At 41.4% G+C, this 18,647-nt stretch overlaps 1 protein-coding gene across 1 annotated transcript; it reads right to left on the reverse strand.

The window, feature by feature from the left end:
• On the reverse strand, positions 1-18,510 carry LOC146576045 (voltage-dependent calcium channel gamma-4 subunit-like). The gene is made up of 4 exons (XM_085271054.1): positions 17,726-18,510; positions 5,858-5,941; positions 4,829-4,969; positions 1-2,884 (listed from the first exon to the last, which is right to left on the reverse strand). The coding sequence occupies exons 1-4, from the start codon at positions 17,946-17,948 to the stop codon at positions 2,358-2,360; spliced, it is 975 nt and encodes a 324-aa protein (XP_085127180.1). The 5' UTR covers positions 17,949-18,510; the 3' UTR covers positions 1-2,357.
• Positions 18,511-18,647: the final 137 nt, after the last annotated feature.

The raw sequence follows: 18,647 nt of genomic DNA on the forward strand, positions 1-18,647 counted from the left end.
TTTAACCCTGATTTTGTTTATTTATCTGTACACGTGATGTTTGGGGTAGTACCTAAAAAGTGGCAGAGACAAAAACAGTGTAAATTCAGATTAAATAAAAATGCTTTTTGATTGGAACATTAAAAGCAGGTTTTACAATAGATTATACGTCGAACAAAGGCACTGAAAATATCCTTACAATAGTGATGATATTGTGGCCGGTTTGGTTGTTTTAACATGGAAATGTACTTTTTCTTCTCTGCCTATTTAAACAAAACAGCTCATCCGACTCTCTTCCCTCCAGAAAATCCATCCTCAAATGTTTACAGTTAATTTTCTTGATGAAGAAAAAGAATGTGCTTATATCCATAGTAAGCCATAAATCAACATAAGCACATACAGTAAGGTACAGCTGCTTCATACACATGGAATAGAAAATATAGTTTCTCTTCCTAAACAGACTTACTGCACTTCACCGTACAAAACAGAATACGTAATAGATTCACAGCAAAAACAGCGTGTGTTTATCTGAATATAAAAAGGTCAATTGAAACACATAACCACTGCCAGATTTATCAAGGCATTATTGTTGTTCTGTAAAATAATGCTTTGAATCTCTGTTCATGTCTCTGCACATTCAGCTTTTTTTCTCTGTGCTTATATATACACAACTTTGCAGCTTTACATTACAAACATATTTTTCCCCACACTGTAATATAAAAGTGAAAGATTTACACTCAGAACAAATCATACTGATGGCTTCATATAACATGTGCTCAGCTGGATATGTGAAGTGATATCTCTAAAGGAATATCAGGCGCACTAAATACAATCAAATACTATTCTGCGGTTGAGTGAGCCGACTCCCAAAGAAACCTGGCTCTGAGATCAAGTTCAAGCAAACGCTCACAGCTTTAAATTAATGCCGTAACAGCATTTTGTCTTTTTTTTTAAATCAGGTTTATCTTTATCAACAGTCCATTTCTTCAAGGACCTCAAAAGCATTCAACCTGCCAACACTGCACTGTATTTCCTGAGAAACTAAAAGAAAGAGCAGTGAAGGACTTGCAAGATGAAACACACATATCTTGTTATTATAGCCAAATCTTCCAGGGACCCACTCAGCTCCCTCTGCTTCTGTCTGGGGCCTCTGTTTGACATAGAAGCCGGGCTGGGTGGGTAGGTGGGGGGCTAGCAGATGGACTGCCAGGCTTTGTGACAGACAGACAGACACACATTTGCCGCCTGGCTCCGATCCTCCTGGATGTCGAGACTCCATTCAGAGCTAAAGGAAGTCCTGACCTGTGCTGTTTTCACAGTTCTGGGCAGCCCTTTTTTGTCAGCTTCTCTTCTTTTGTGACAGGCACATACACAATGTAGCCTCCATCAGGGGGTGTGATGGAAGGATCGCAGGCAGATATGGAAGTAGGCAAAAAAAAAAGGACCATTGAAAAGAGGTGCTCCAGTGACAAAGAAAAGGACATTTTGCTCCACAGACAAATGTCAGAGAAGAATAAGGAAAGAAAAAAGGAGGAGACGGCAAGGGAGGCAAAACCCTTGCTACCTTTCTAACTTGCACAATCTACTACTCAAATATTAAACACTGTATACATTACAACTGAGCTGTTTCATAAAGACACAGTACATAAACTTTCTCATTCAAACCCACAATTAAAGTATAGAGCAGAACTAAGTATGAGGGCACAATGCAAAGTTTGAAAAAGAGCCACGCTTATATGCAGTGGCAGAAATCTTTAGGGAAAGAACTCTTTTTACTTATACCTTTTTTTCAGTTTTCACTCATTGTTTGATTAGGTTTATGCAACAAAACTACAGGATCAGACATAAAAGAAAAGATCTTTGTTTCCAAAATGTTAACCATGGCTCACAGATCCTGCCTGTCAGAAAGCAATGAAGAGAAACTTCACCCACGCGCACACACAAAGGGAACACCTTTATGGTGAAGAGCACATATCAGTTAGCACCTTGGTATTTAATTTGTGGGCAGAATACTGCTGAATGGCACATCTCTTCCCTCTCAGGTTTACCCACGAAGCACAATCACCATTACTCAAATATCATTTGCGATTGACACACTGCTCATATAAGAATTTTGGCACAGTTGAAAGATAATGCTAATGTTGGACTGGCTACAGCACATACAATATTAACTGTATTCTGCTTTAATATTCTCTAAAAGCAGATGATAAAGCATCCTCCAGTCTTTCTTGGGTCCTTTTCAAAGTGGACACTCTCTCTGTGAAATGCCAGGTTGTCACAAGTGCTCAGTCTCTTGCAGGTTAGCCCAACGCTTTGTCATTCATTCATTTCTTTTTCTGTCCTTCATCTGGTAAACTTTGAGCTACACAAAATACTGCTCACACTGGTGTGGTCCTGCGATTCACCCCATCCTTTATATCATTGGGGAAACAGTTATGGACCTGGAGGAACTCAGCAGCAGCCTCATGTTCAGGGCTGTACGTGTTCTCTGTCACGCTGTCTCTTGCCAGGGCGTACATGGACAACTCATCCAGGGCCCCACTGGAAGATGCCGCCCCCTTCAGACCAACAATGGGCGAGTTCTCCCGGGAAGCCTCCGTAGAATGAGAGCTGGCGTGCGACGTCCTCCGGCGGTAGCGAAAGCTCGGAATCCTTGAGTATGGAGAAGAGGAGGAGAGTGAACGGATAAACTCACGCCGCGCCTTCCAGCGAACTTCCTTGTTTTTCTCGATGTAGATGTTGATGGCGAGGACGGCCACAGTTTCGGCTACAATGAAGGAGAGGGCGCCAAAGTAGAAGGACCAGCCGTAGGAGTAAGTGTACTTCTTGTCATCATCACGTTTGTCACTGGGATCTCCTGCATTGCTTGAGATGTAGACGATGATGCCAATGATGTTGCTCAGACCTGATAAACAAGAAACAGATGAAAGGTGAGGCTCAGTAACACGAGAAACTTCAACAACCAGCGTTTACAGGCTCTCGTCACAACAGAGGTTCTAAATGTGTACACTCTGATTCTTACAGTACAGAGAATCTTGAGCCACCACCTTATTTATTTATATGTTGCTTCCAAACTTGCTTGTAATATCTTAAAGTGGTCTTTAACAACAGTTCTCCAGGCTTTCTGAAGGTCTTTAAATTTTTTTTTGTTTTTTTTGTATGGGAGCGTTTGCTGTTTTTTCAGTCCAGTCTTTGTATCTGACTATTTTCACTGGATTACTTTTCTTTGTTAAGCCACTTAACACTAACCTATGACTCACTGAAGCATAAAAAAGGCACCTAGCTCAGGGGATTAACAATTATTGTATCTACACATAACAGGCAACAGCAAAGAAACAATTTTGAATTGAATCATTAGCCTCTTTGTTACTGTCACAAACAAAACCTATAATTACTTCCCTCTTTAGCAGAATCTACAAAAATAGCAGAGTTCAACAAAAGTAAATCGTAGTATTGTACCAACTAGATTATTCCTAGATAAGTGCACAGTGTGTCCTTGAAAGGGCAACTGCACAAGCAGAGGACCAAAGAAGAAGTGGAAGTCCTAAGAAGCTATCTAAATTTGCATATGTACAGACAAATACATTTAAAAAACAAGAAAATTATGTTTTATTACATTTACACTGATTTTACGTTAATTTACATTTAATTTACATTTGAAATGTAAAATCACAGTCTATTTATGTAAATTTAATGAGATTCTAGAAAAACAGTACAAAACTGTAAAATACACAGTAAAATACTTTTATATTACTTTTTTTTTTTTTTTACAGTGCAGATAAACAGTATCTGAAAGTCATGTCCTTAAGTAATGGGGGGGAAAAAATCCAGCTAAGACTTGACACAGGACCTGAGAGATGGATTTGACTCTTCAGTTGATCCATCTCAGAAATGGTCTCAGTGGAAGGATGGCTGGGGAAACAGGCCTGCAAAGGCTGAGGTATGCCAAATTACACAAGAACTGGAGGTCTTATTGAGTGATAAATTTGAAATTTTTAGTTCAAATCCTCATCAATATGTGCGGAGGAGGTCAGGAGAGAGATCCAATATCAAGTGCCTACAGATATTTAAAAAAAACCCCACTCTGTCAGGGTATTTTGGGTAATTTATGGAATTTGGAAAATAGAAAACTGCCTCAGATTCATGTTCAAGTTCCTGTATTGATACCCTTAGGTAGATTTGTTCCCTTTTTTTGATTTTGATCCAACATATAATAATAACATATGGAAAACGTTGGCAACCTCTTCATTTTTCAGCATGACATTGATCCCTGGAAATCTATCAGTGATGGATTGGCCTTCCCAGAGCCTGGAGCACAACATTATTGAAGCAGTGTTGGATCATGTTGAAGGAGATCAGAACAAAAAGCAGTCAACATCCAAAGAAGAGCTTTGAATGTCCTTCAAGACGCCTGGAGAACTATTCCTGAAGACTACTTAAAGAAATGCCAAGTAAGCTTTCCTAAGAGACTGCTGTGGCTCAGGCTGTGTTAAAAATGAAGGTGGTCATACCAAATATTGACTTTCAAGTTCATTTTAATTGTACAAACCCTATTTTTTGCCTTATTTGCAGTATTTCCATCTATGTCTACATATGCCTCATTAATTCTCTGAACCTGGTTCCCATTTTTCTAATATAAATAAACCAGGGGCTGCGCAAGACTTTTGCTTGGTATTGTACGATATGTGAAGAATGGATATGGTGCCTTTTTTTTAGTGGCAAATAAAGCTCATCATCATGATTGCACCTCTGACAAAGTACAAGTTACTTCCCTCCATTTGTAAAACCAGCATGCAAGACTGGACTTGACTGTAAACATGGATGACAGTGCATGTTTCCTCCAGCTCACCTGCAGCTACGAAGAGAATGCCAGCGCTTAGGAGCACATTGTTTGTCTTGTTGTAGACTCGGCCCACCCCAACACACAGCCCGCCGAGCATCAACAGGATGGTACTGAGGATGGGGAACACACTGGAGGCGCGAACTACACCTGCAGTGGATGGAGTAGTCACTGTAAACGGCTTTAAAAATGCAGTTTATTTCAAGACTGTATGAATTAATGTAACAACCAAGTTTCATAAATTATCAAATATATTATAAAATATATATTTCTTATTAACCTTTCGAGTCCAGTACCACTTGTTTTCAACCTCTTCTTTGATCTGTTTTTTAAGCTCCATTATTAGTCATGCTTTGGGGCTTTGTTGTGACGAAGCTTTGCTAATCAGCTGTGGGTTGCAACACGCACTCTCGCTGACTATCACCAACCCTAAAATGAATCACTGTGCCATTTTACAGGTTTCCAAAGATGAATGAGCTTATTCAACTGTAAAGTCCTTTATTAAGCCCTCCTTTTATTTAGACTGGCTAATGGACTGAGTTTGGACTTGACAAGTCTCCTTTGTTCTTGCATATTAGGCAGATTCTGAATCAGCTTTAAGTGATGGGTCTCCAGTGACAGAATATTCATTGTGTATCAGACTAATCACAAGTCATGTTTAAGCCAGTTTTTCAAAGAAAAACAAGGAAAACTCTGGTTTAGACTCATTGTAACAGTGATTTTGCAACTGAAATGTAAAATCTAAGACATCAGTTAATGAGTAGAATAAAGATGAAGACTATCCAATAGATACAGCCAAAAAATTGCTTGTAAACATATAATAGTGTTTAATAATGCTTTAATGACTTTAAGCTTTGAAATGTGTGAAACCTCACTGTCTCGTATATCTTTCTGACTCTACATAGATAAGTGAGTTATCTGTCTGCTTTCACAATCAAATGACAAGATGCTGAATGTCAGAGGACTTCCTGTTTTTTCTTTTAGGAGTAACACAGTTTTACCGGTACCAGACGAAATGTACAAGTCGGGAACACTTACGTAGCAGATACTCCGAACTGTCTGTGTCATAGTCGTTGTCATCAGGGAAATGGTTGATTCTGTAACAGCTGCCTTGATTAATGCCTGCAGGGCGAAAAGCACAAGAATGAGCCTCACTAGCCCGCTGTACACATCAAGGCTGCATTTGATTTAAACATTTAGGGTGATTTCTTTCCTATTCTTGGAAAGATATCCCAAAGTTAATCCCCTCCACCTTCCCCCCGTAACAACGTACAACTCATAGGAGCATGGTGCTGCCTAACATGTTTAAACAGTGACCTTTTTCAAAGCATCCCTTTCCAATTAAAATCTACAAACACAGGTGCTGCTGTTCACATTAATTAAGGACAGGATCAAACGACATTAATGTAATTAGTAACACCTGTGTTTACCTAGTACTTCATGCCAAAATGGTTGCTGGGAAAACAGTGTGTTGAAGAACGGACGATAATCTACTCGCAACCCTAAGGAAGACATTTTGACAGAAAGCGAAACTTAAAGATGGTCCTGGACAAGAGTCGAGCTTCCCCAGTGGGAAGTTAGGCGTGTTTATTCCACCACCACTTCCCCTGCCACTTAATGCAGATTTTTGTTGCTATATATGCCAGATCAGTAGTGTTTATGTGAGTCATTTCAGACAGAAAGAACAAACAACCTATATAATCATTTCGTGGGTGGAATCGTTGTGTGATAGCGGCTGATGCTTCCTCCCTGTGGGCAACTTTTTTTTTTCCACCAGCAGTGGCAATGTGTCTTTGTCACTGTGGCATAGACACAGGTCAGTGTGGTTTGACCTTGTTGTGGGTCTGTGAGCTGTGTGTTAGTGTGTGTGTGCTGCTTATGCAAAATGTGGTCCTGGAAACACTGGTAAAAATGCTTCTAGTCTTACTGACAACTCAAAGTTTTTACACTACAAATGACATTCGCACATTACCTGCAGCACTTGATCTATCCCACACACTCTCTCACTGCCTGACCCTTTGATGAATATGTTTATGGTTATTTGTGTTCAGCTGTCTGGATATCCATAGACGGATGTTGTCAATGAAAAGATGGACATCACTGACTAAAATCTGCCCACTTAGCTCACTCCCAGTTGAAGCTTCTTAGCACATTCTTTTTAAATTTTGGGGTCTTCTCTTTATTGGCTCCTTTGAATTCAATAATAGAATTTAAAATCTTTTTTCTCACACACGGTCTTAAATAATCACACCCCAGGTTATCGTGAAGACCTCATGATTTAGTATTACCCCGATAGAGCATGTTGCTCTCAGACTGCTGGTTTACTCGTGGTTCCAAAGGTGCCTTCAGCTTTCAGGCATCTCTCTGGTATAGCCAGCTACCAGTTTGGATTTGGGAGGCAGACCCTCTCTACTTTTAAGATTAGGCTTAAAACTTTCTTTTCTGATAAAGTTTGTAGTTAGGACTGGTGGACTTCTTTACTCACCTCTTTTCTACTCTTTATGGGTTTATATTCCCCTTTGCAATTACTTAGTTATTATTAACTTCTGACTCTCTACCACAGTGTGTCCTTTGTCCTCTTTCCCTACTCTACCCCCAGTAGGTCACAGCAGATAGCTGACCCTCCATGAGCCTGTATTATTGTGGGGCCATTAAGATATAAAAAGCCTTGAGGCTACTGTTGTTGTGATTTGGTGCAATATAAATAAAAGTGAAATGAACTGAATAAAATTAATTTGTATCTCCCTAGCTTATTAAAAATCTTCATCTGATATATAAATACAGAGTGTCTTTGCTAAGTCTGCAGAGATAAGATGCTTTAGTGGATCTAGATAAAAGAAGATGGAGTGAGAAGACACTTCTCAGATGACCTCAGACTATTTTTCATGTTTAATAGTGCTTCTTCTTCAAGGTAAAAGTGAAACACAGCATGGCTTCCACTGGGATTCATTTGGTCAACTATCAGGCAAATGTTTGTGTGTTCATGATGTTAAAAAGCCTTCCCCTCTTTCATAATAAGCTCTTTTTTCCTTTACCTTTTCTCTTCTTTCAGCGTTAGGCTGGAAACATTTACTTGAATCTGTACATGCAGCATGCAAAGGCTACACGTTTTCCCAGATTCCATTGTTAAGACTTTGACCTTTGACCAAAACTATTGTTAAGAGCTCGCTGAGTAGACCGTGAATTCTGCAAAGTTGAAATCACAGTTCAGTGCACACGCATTTGAAGAAGAAAAAGCGGCAGGACTATATAGCTGTGTGATTAAGATTGCAATGCCCGTAGGGATTTGATGGCTTGTGGTGCGTGTCCAAATCCAGGTGAATGGTTGAATGCCAGAACAAGAAGTCTATTTAAACAACACAACAATAGACTGTGCGGGAAGCTTTTAACACCAAGGTGAGCGAATGAAAGAAAGAGGAAAGAGGGAGGGAGAGGTTAAAGCTCAGAGAGGCCCTGAGCTGTAATTGAGCGCGAGTATAAACAACACCTTGTGAAGAGGAAAAGGGGTTAGGGGTGGGGTTAATAGATGTGCTCTGTGCAGTAGTGGTAATGCAGTGAGCTCTTTGACTATTCATTAACCATATGAACACACTTATTCTAGGAGGAACATCTAAAGTATTAGAGATGGGCTGCACTGGGCTCTAATTTGCATATATTTACATAAACATATCTACGGCCTATGTGTTGCATGTTCATGTGTGCTTGTTTGAGGTTGTGTGCAGAGGTATTGGCCATAATCCCTGCCACGTAGCATGTTGCTAAACGATAGGGAAAATGTAAAAATCGGACACCTCTTATTGTCTATGTGACTCATGTTAAAGTATTGTGTTTTGTTAATAATATGCTAATAGTCCTCATACTCTATTAAACCTATGTTCTAACACATGAGGACATCATTAAATATTTTCCTTTCTCTTTTGGGTTTGTGCTTTTAGAGGCTAAAGAGGCTCTTTAAACTTATTAAAGTCATTTATCTCTCATATTGAAGGACCTGCCCCCTACTTTGGCTTGTGAGGACGATGAAAGCCTGACATAGCTTTGCTAGTTGCCTCACCATCATTGGACAATTGGTGTTTAGGGAAAAAGGGGTCTGTGAATGGTTCATTAGCTGAGGCTCAGTTAAGCTTTGCCTGCCTCTGTAAGCATAAAGACTTCTACCCATGTCGAAAATATATTCCCCCTTCATCTCCGCCCGGTCTAACAGACAAAAGAGATGGGGCCTGACCCGCTGCATGAACACCAACCTTCCCATTAACAGCACACAGACAGAGACCTGTCAACTCCATTTCCCAGGTGCCTGAGGGTGAGCCACCGAACCACCTTTCTCTGTCGCTCAGCTTTTAAGGGCACGCTCCCTTCCATTAACTAGGTCTGCTGCTTTATAAGGGACATCAAATTAATTAGTGTCAAATCAGTCTGTGGAAATGGAGCACAAGTTTCTGTGTATAGTCACTGATGGGAAAAAAAGGGTTTTGGACTATTTTAAGCAGCAACGTGAGACTTTGTGCCTTGTGAAAAAAAGAAACACACGCACACACATCTGGCTCATGTGGTTAAACAGCAAAAAAACAGGCACCTGAGCTGTGCTGTTAATTGCTGTGTAAATACCGGATCGTGCTGGAGCGGCAAGGCTTGTTGCAGATTTTACACGCGCATTTCTGTTTGCATGATTGGCTGTGTCTTTTTCTGCTTCTGCATCCAAGTGATTTTACACTTTTTATACGCTGCTTGCAAAAACAAACCTTTCACTGTGAACCTAAAATGTTACTAATAGCCAGTCCAGTCTCAGCTACTCAGCCAGTGTGACGCCTCTGTTTTCCTCTGTGTGTGTGTGCGCGTTTAGATGTTTAGACATCTTTGTGAGGACAGAAAATTGGCGAGCTGCTATATTCGTGGGGACCAACAGTCACTTGGGGACAAAATGCCCATCAACACGAGTTTGAAGGCATTTTTGAAGCTCAAAATGTGTTTTTAGTGTCATTGTTACAATAAGGTTATGGTTAGGTTTAGTTTGAGGGTAAGGATCAGGCATTTATTTTTGATGGTTAGGGTTAGCGCCTAGGGAAAGCATCATGTCAATTAGATGTCCTCATTAAGATACCAAAACAAGTGTGTGTGTGTGTGTGTGTGTGTGTGTGTGTGTGTGTGTGTGTGTGTGTGTGTGTGTGTGTGTGTGTGTGTTGGAGAGAGAGTGAGAAAGAGAGAGAGAGAGAGATATGTAGATTGGAAGAGATAGAGGACAATGTTGGTACTGATTGGAAATCTTTTTATAAGTGGATGCCTCAAGGTTAATGATTTATGAGTGACAGTTATCAACACAATATCAGGGTTTAGTGTGTGTGTGTGTGTGTGTGTGTGTGTGTGTGTGTGTGTGTGTGTGTGTGTGTGTGTGTGTAATTAATTCATATGGTTTTCTAACAGACTACAAGGATTCAGTCAGCACTATTGTCTCACCCTCCTGTTTCATCTCCCCTCTTTCTTTCTCTCTCACCTCTCTTCCCCATCCTTTCTTACTCTGCAGCAAAAAACTGCTCCTAAATAAAGTCTGAATACTGAGCAGGTGGGAGGAGGAGGGGTGAAGCGGAGATTAAACAATGGAAGAAGGTACAAGGAAATGAAACAACAAAGGCGAGCAGAGGAACGATGAGGATGGCGTAAAGATAGGAACCAACCTTAAAAAGGAGAAAGAAATTAGAACGGGGAGAGAGCGTTTAAGGGCAGAGATCTGAGATCAGCTGCAGGAGTGCTGGTGATTAAAAAACAAAAAAAACAAACTAAAAAAAAAAGTGCTTATTAGGTTGATGCTTCCAGTATGACTGGGTCGAAACAAACTGGGAATTATTCCTACACAGTCAACATATTAGTGGGGAAATGATGGGTTCCCAGGGCCTTATTCGAGTTGTGAAACCCCATGCTGAGCATCCCGTTTCCCTCTTCTCCATGGCAACCCCTGTAAGTTTTTAATAAGCTCATTTACATAAACAATCTCAGAGGATGCATTTGACATTTTCATTATATCATGATACCCGTTAAATAAGAGACTTCCCCCTTCAAAGATCTGTCAGTGCTTAAGCGGGCATGGCTGTGAACACAAATGGGCACGTGCCTATACAAAAAACAACAAAAAAACAAAACAAAAACACGTGTTCATACACACTTACACACATTCATTGGAAGCAGCTGCCACAGCTGTGGTGCCACTGGCAACAGCATGATGCACGTTGTCGTTGTTTTGAATTAGAGCAGCTCAGCCTATAGCAAATGACAGGGCGGCCTCGGTGGAATACACCAAATAACGTTGTCTCATCAAGTCACTGCTCGCTCACCCCGGTGTCTGCAGGAGAACTGCAGGTGATGGCAGTAAGCTTCATGCGACACGTTCCCTCACTTCCTCGTTTTCACACCTGGCTGGCTCTGGATAGATTGATGTGTGAACCAATCAAAAGGGACATCAATGCTGCATTTCACTGGAGCTGCGTAGCCTCCTCTAAGCGATGCACCTTACACTCTTTACAACAAACGGGCTCAGCAGCAACCTGTTCTGCTTTATTGTCCTTACTTCTTTCAGCTCTGCGACGGAGAGCAGCTGATGAGGGAGAGCGCTCTGAGCTTTACAGAAAAAGGAGGGATGAATCCATTTTATGAAGCCGTTACAGACAAAACACTGTAAGCGACGATACCACAAACGACTCGCACTGATTCCGCGTACGATTATTGCGCTGCGAGCTGGGGATGGCAGGACAGGGGTGAAAAAAAAAAAAGAAAAAGAAGAAAAAAGCTCTGTGTAATAAAACAAACCCCTCCTTTCTTTTCAGTCCAAGTGAGGATGAGAGAAAAGCAATTTGGCGAAGACATCAGTGATTCAGTGTTGATATGACTGACAGTTGGTTAATTAAATTGTCACCAGGCTGCAATTTCTTCAAACACAGCTCCGCTTGGGTTCCAAGTTGTTGGAAGAAAACTGTGATCTATCACGTAGTCTGCTGTGAAGCCTGTTATGCTCTGCCACTCATTTAAAAATGTACATGTATAATGGATTCTCAACATGGTGCTTGAGAGGTCATTGTAAGAGTGTGGATTCAAATGAGAAAGCTTTAACATATCTGCACAGGTGCTCGTTTGGAATTTTATGTCATACGGTTGATATTTTTCCAAATGAATTCTGTTACTTTCCACTGTTGCTTGTCTGTATAATATCATTACATGGACTAGAACCAGAGACATATTGGCTTCTGTTCATTGGATCCCTTTAGAATCTTGAAGTGTTGGTCTTGAATATTCAGGTCCCGGCTTGTCTGAAAGACCTTATAGTACAATATCACTCCAATATAGCACTTTGTCTTAGGCTTCAGGGCAGGCCTGGCGCATTTTAATTTTGTTCTTGGCTTTTCTTGGCTCTTCCTGGCCGGCTGTTGCACACCTTCAACTCACTGTCATCATCTGGATTGTCTTAATTGTCTTAAGGACCGTGTGCAGCAATGCTTCTCTGCCTGATCGTTCCATCCACTACGGTGATGAATTTGCTGGAGCGCAAGAGCTGCCTGTGGATCCCAATACCTCCCCACGACCCACCTGCTTGCCCATTCTTCACCATTCAGCCCACACCTCTCTCAGAAACCAGCCCACCTAAGGAGCCTCTCTTAGCCACCTGTTCTCCTAAACCAAGTAAACACGTCTAGCCATTTATAAATCTTGACAATCTGCTCTCAGACTGCTGGCTTACTTGTGGTTAAAGCGCCTTGTTGTAAATTGTCACTATATAAATAGAATTGAATTGAACTGAGTTAAACTGAATCATTACCATGGCGTGTATCTGGTTTGCGATTCAGATCGAAATCTTTTCCTTTCATTACCTTTCAGGTGACAAACAACCCACTCTTAAAAAAAACAACTATATTACAGCAGCAGCTTCAGTATATAAACATCACATAGGTGAAAAACATGTGCCTTTCCTTGCTGCGGGGACACACTGGTTTCTCCAAAATGACCAAACGCTTTTCATGAATGTTGAATTTTCCCTCTACAGTTTTACATCTATATACACCGAAGATTTGATGTTACAAAGTCTTTACTTTGTTGCAGACTGACTGTTAAGAAACAGAGTAACTCACTGCTGACTCTACCTGCAGCACAGCGACAGCACCACAACCCATTTGCTCACCAAAATGAGAGAGTTGCTGGCTTTTACGCTTGGAGCACAGCAGTGGTTACTTCATTAATTACTTATGATAAATTATCCCCAGAGATAGACTTGATCAGGATCTGAAAGCAAATAACATTGTGGCTGTAACTTCAGGCAGGTGACTCACACAGAGTCATAGTTTATGAGCTACATTTTAATAAGTGTCTGATCAATTTATCAAAGTTTACTAATGTGTATGCACAGACACATTGTGTGATGTGGCTTCACTCATTAGAGGTGCTGTTGGTACTGTGTGTGTGAATAAGGCTGTGAGGAGCAATAACTTAAAGAGCCCTGTGCAAATGACAGAAAGACGCCACTTTATGAGACTGATTATGTCAGCAACATGATATGTTCCATCACTTGCAGAGCCAGTGTAATCCCAAACCACAGGATAAATCTTTGCACAAGGGTAAGCCAGTAAGTTTTGTCATCTATATTTTAAGGTTTTTTAGGTGTTTGACCACAACAGTAAATCTAGATCTTGTCAGAAGGAGTTAAAAAACACCTCTTCATCCTTTTCAAGAATTACAAGGTTAAAATTGCTTCTTTTGTTACATCGAGATTGGACTGCTGCCAAGCACTGTATGCTGTAGTTGGTCAATCATCTCTTGCACATTAACAATTATTCCAAAATGTCACAGGAACAGAATCCAACAAAAAGCATCACTGTTTTTATTAAAAGCCTTAAACAATCTTGCACCTGTATATGTGGTAGTTAGACTGGGTCCACACACTCCTTCAAGATCATTAAGGTCTGCTTCCCAATCACTCCTGACCATCCTGCCATTGTTTCAAGAGGGTCTTTGCTGCTCCGATTGCCTCTGAAGTGGAAATTCCAATGCAAATTTTATTTATACCAATTTTTTATTATAAGTAAACTTAGTGTGCTTAACACAGATGATTAAAAACACTGGAAAAACGTGCAGGCAGTAAAAACAGCAAAATAAAACTTGACATCAGATAAACATGTAACTGTCTTTGAATCTAAGCTAAAGATATGCCTTTCTTTGAAAAGCCTTCAGAAACCTGAAGGCTTTATTGTTGTGTTATGTTACATGAATGATGTGGATGTAAGTAGAGGAGTAGACGAGTTTTAGAAGCTCTTTTGTTTTTATTGTAAAACGCTTGGATTTTAAATGTGCTACAGAAACAAAATGTGCAGACTAAACGCAAAGGCACACCGTGCAGACAGTCTCGGGTTAGTACACAGGCAGGAGGAAAAGGTGCAGACACTTTTCTGGCTTAATCTGGGCTACTTTGGACACTCAGTTTTGAGGATGGCCTTCCTTGGGTTACAGAAACTGTTTTGTGGGCCAGATGCCCACCTGACATCCGGCCCATATAATGGAGACCTGTGGCTGTGACTCATCCTGAGTCAGCACTGTCAGTCAACACAAGCTGTGAGAGAAGCATAAGAGAACTGCAGATGTGGGCCAAACATAAATTGCCATCCCACATGTGATTGCCAACACAGAAAAATGACACTTCTGACAATCCTCTCCAGTCTTGGAAACAGGTGATGGTACTGTAGCTCTAGAGGCCTGGGTTCAAATCTGCCCTGAGATCATTTTTGCCCTGCTCTTTCTTGCACCTTTCCTGTCTTTTATTTAAGTTCCTATCGCAACAAAGGCTAAAAAGCACCAAAACATTTTTTTAAGTCCGCTAATTTGCAGTGGCGGTTGTGTACAGCACAAAGACGAGGGTGTGGGATTTAAAGGTTTGAAGAGATCAACTTAGATTAATCATCAACTGTTTTTCATCAGATGTTTTTGCAGAGGTTTCAAAATCACCACTTTATGAGCTTCATCTAGAAGACACCAGCCCCTAGACCCTAAATATGAGATGAGCAAAGGCGCACTATTCCATAAAACTACAATTCATTTCATTATCAGTGGATCTGATGCTAACTATCTTCAATAACAGAAGTAAGTTTAGAAAAGGTATCTGTCAGTAATTTTCTAAAGTCAAAAAACTGCTTTTTTAAACTGATGAACAAGCAAATATTCACATTTCACAGGCTGATGGCAAAGATTTTTCTTGGTCCCAATGACATAAACCGTGGTCAAAGGAGCTTGCAAAGAAAAACGTCTGGACTTCTTTAGTTGCTTTGCAAGCTCCTTTGACTACAATGACCTGGATAACTGAGAACCTTCACAGTGACATAAACCGTGGATCTGTGGAAACTATCGAAGTAACAAAGAGCTAAGTGCAATAACACAGAACAGAATGAGGAGAACTGAGGACTTAAACCTATAAAACAGAGGAAAACATCGCATCAACCTGAGGAACAGAGCATGGCATGACTGGTGTTAGAAGTTGGGCCCTGCTGGCTAATTAGTGCCCCTTCACGACTTCTCAGTTGTTACATTTTAATTACAGACTCTTAGAAAATGGCAAGAATAGCAAAGTGACCCCCACACAACCTAAACTAGCGCTCCCACTGACCCTCAAGAAAAACAGCTGCCTCCCGACTCACACCAATCCGCCACCAGCTGGGACGTTTACTGCAAATATGTACCTGGTAATTGGATTGTTCATTAGGTTATTTCTCGTTTTAAAAAGCTGGTTGTATTTACTAGAGTCACAAGCAATAGTCTCTGATGCTTGCCGATTCTGTTGCAAATGAGGTGCACTCCGTGGCCTTACAATATTCATGTGGGAAAACAAACATTAAAGGGGAAAAGAAGTCAAAACACCGGCTGTGAAATGCAAAAGACTCCACAGAGGAGGGAAATAATGACCTTCCGATAAAGTAGACTCATTTTATATATTCCTGCCTACTCCTTAATTGTCATTCAGGCCTGCTGAGACAGAGAGAGAGAGGAGAGAGGAGGTAAAAAAAAAAGAAAGAAAGAAAGAAGAGTGTCCAGAAATGTTAAACACATTCATCACTGGATTCTGGGAAGGAAAAAAATGGGGCTTAACAGCTGCTGTGTTCCAGAGATTTGATGTGACTGAGAGAAAGACATGCTGTTGCTGTAATCTGTTCAGCAAAATGTGATGATGTTTTCTCCAGAAGCTGTGATACACACAGAGGCGTCCCCGTCAATAACCCAGTCTGTTTGTCTTTATGGCCAGAGGGGTGTGTGTACATTTGTGGTTGGAGTAATGGTGAAGGTGGTAGAAGTGGTGGTGGTGGTGGTGGTGGTGGTGGTGGGGGGGGGGGGGGGGGGGGGGGGGACTTCCTCGCTTGTGTTCTCCTCTACACTTATGAGTCTCCATGACAACAGAGCCTCCAGCTTATAGTTTTAGGCAGAAGCACAGAAGTGAAACTATCTACTCGTAACAAACGAGGATGTTCTCCTCTCCGAGCCGTCCACCTTCACCCACAGCGTGAGCCCAGAACAGTCAAATCAATGACGACAGCTCAATCCTTCCCGATATGTGGCCTCTGATGACATTAGCTCCAGGAAATGTGATTCAAAACAGGCTCATAATCAACAGAACTGCAGAAATGGAAAAGCACTGATTCTGACACCAGCTGATTTTACATAGGCTGCACAGGCATTGTATACAGAACTGTGTTTTCTTTTTTTCTGATACAAGTGTCCTCAAAAAAAAAAGTCAAGAAAAGAAAAACATACACCAGGAGATGTATCCTGTACTTCTATATAGAATGAAATCCAATATATATAAACAGTTGTTAAAGTGGGATTCGGAAGGTGGGGGAACGCTAAGATCAGGTGTAGCCCCCTTTGTCATTTATTCTTCTGTGTTTTATTTATTTTTCTGCTCGTTTTGCTTCAAACTGTCTTCTATCAATCACTGCGTCATAACAGACGTCTGTGCCATAAGCAAATCGATCAGTTGAAGCCACTCTCTGAGGCAAGAAGTCAAGAGGTGGTCGGAAGGAAGATTGGTCAATGAATGAGTGCCTGTCTGCCTCCGAAATAAGACGTCACTGCCAGCGCACCTCCTTATCGAACATGTAATCAGAAAAAGGGGGAGCAGGGGAGGAGAAAAAAAAAGAAACCCCTCAAAACACATTCGGGAAGGTTGAGCTTGTGAAAAACATATTGTTTACCTGATGCTCTATAACAACAAATAAGTTTTTTTTTCTTTTTTTGCTCGGACATGACGTGAACTCAGAGTCATCTATTTTTAAATCACCGGGCATGTTTCCATAGCAATTTCAGGGATGTTGCCAAGCAACAGCAACGGATACAATGAAGACATGAATGAAAGTAGACTGATAGCGCGCACATTTCCTGCCAGCTTAAAAGTGAATGGGCTCAGACGCGCCGTCTTGGCATCATATTCGTTTGCAGACTATTCAGCCGAGTTGACTGTGTGGGCCTGCGCTTGAACAATGAGATGTAACAGTTGGCAGACAGCTCGAGAAGAGCGTGTACAGCGGGGCAACGCCGGTTTCTTTCCCGTTTTTATGCCCCTCAAATCTGTAAATGTGTGCATATTTGTTTTTTCTGTCTCATTCTTTATCACCTGAAAGTTGTTCCGCGTGTGTGATCTCTTTCTCATTGCGTGCCCATCTCCAGAAAGAGACACTTGGCATGCGTAAAGGGAAGGCGTCCTTTGTGCGCTCAGACTGAGACTGATTGTACACACTGGGAAGCAAAAGGTTCATACGAAAAAAAAACAACCCAAAAAATAGTTTCTAGGAGAATAAAATGTGCTATATTTTTAACAACATTTCACTAGAAACCCGGCGTGTTTTTCTCAAACATGAGCACAGTTAAATCCACAAAGTGAGCAGAGCTTACCCTCGATACAGCAGATTCTCCACAGCCCAGAGTGGGTGAGATCGCCCTTCTTACTTTTGGGTTGTGGTTGTGTCTCGTCTGTGGTGGCATTAGTGCCGTTGCAGATGTATGCCCGAGAATAGAGCCAGTAGTCCGTGCCGATGGCGATGGTCATCAGGCTAAAGGCAGCGAAAGCCCCCACAGTGGCCAACAGCGTTTGAACCCCGCGGTCACACCAAGCCATGGCGCTTCATACTAGTCCACACACTCACCGGTCCAGCATGCACGCATCGGAGCGCGTCAGGGCGCGGATTCTTTGGTCATAGTTGTTTTTCTGCGTCCCATCTGCCCTGTGGTTAAAGTGGAGTGTATAGAAGCCCGGGGTAGAAGAAGAAGAAGCAGGCTACAGCTACTATATGAAATGTTCACCTGATGCTCAGAATCTACTGGTTGCTGCTGTGAACAGAAGAGAACACCGGTTCTGCTCACTCCTTATGCCCCACGCTGATCGGAAGCGCTCCGGAGAGCACATCGCACCAACTCAAAACATTTCAAACCTTCTGATTCTTGTTTTTTTCCCCCTCGGAACACTTTTTCTCTGTTCCTACACAGACCGCATCCTTGTTAAAGCCCATTGCCAGTGAGGGCTATGTCAACTGCTCTTAAGTGAGACCACACCCTCATCAAATCTAACCAATGGAGGAGATGTGCATTTGAATAAGTAAAGGGAGAAATTGTGTGACATTTAAATCTATCTCAAAATTGGAACACTTTCGCATGAAACAAATTGATTTGACTTTTTCTTTTTTTTTAAACAATCTGCACCTTGTTTGCGACACTTGGACACTCTCCTCTGATTTCAAAAATCTATGAACATTACCAAACCAAACTCAGAGTCAGCTGTCATAGGGGAAGGGTGGATGCGCGAGCCTGTGGGAAAGAA

Source organism: Mchenga conophoros, linkage group LG4, assembly GCF_057382185.1.
Source record: "Mchenga conophoros isolate Kocher_MC1m ecotype Shallow Benthic linkage group LG4, M_conophoros_male_GT1.1, whole genome shotgun sequence".
Classification (NCBI taxonomy): Eukaryota; Metazoa; Chordata; class Actinopteri; order Cichliformes; family Cichlidae; genus Mchenga; species Mchenga conophoros.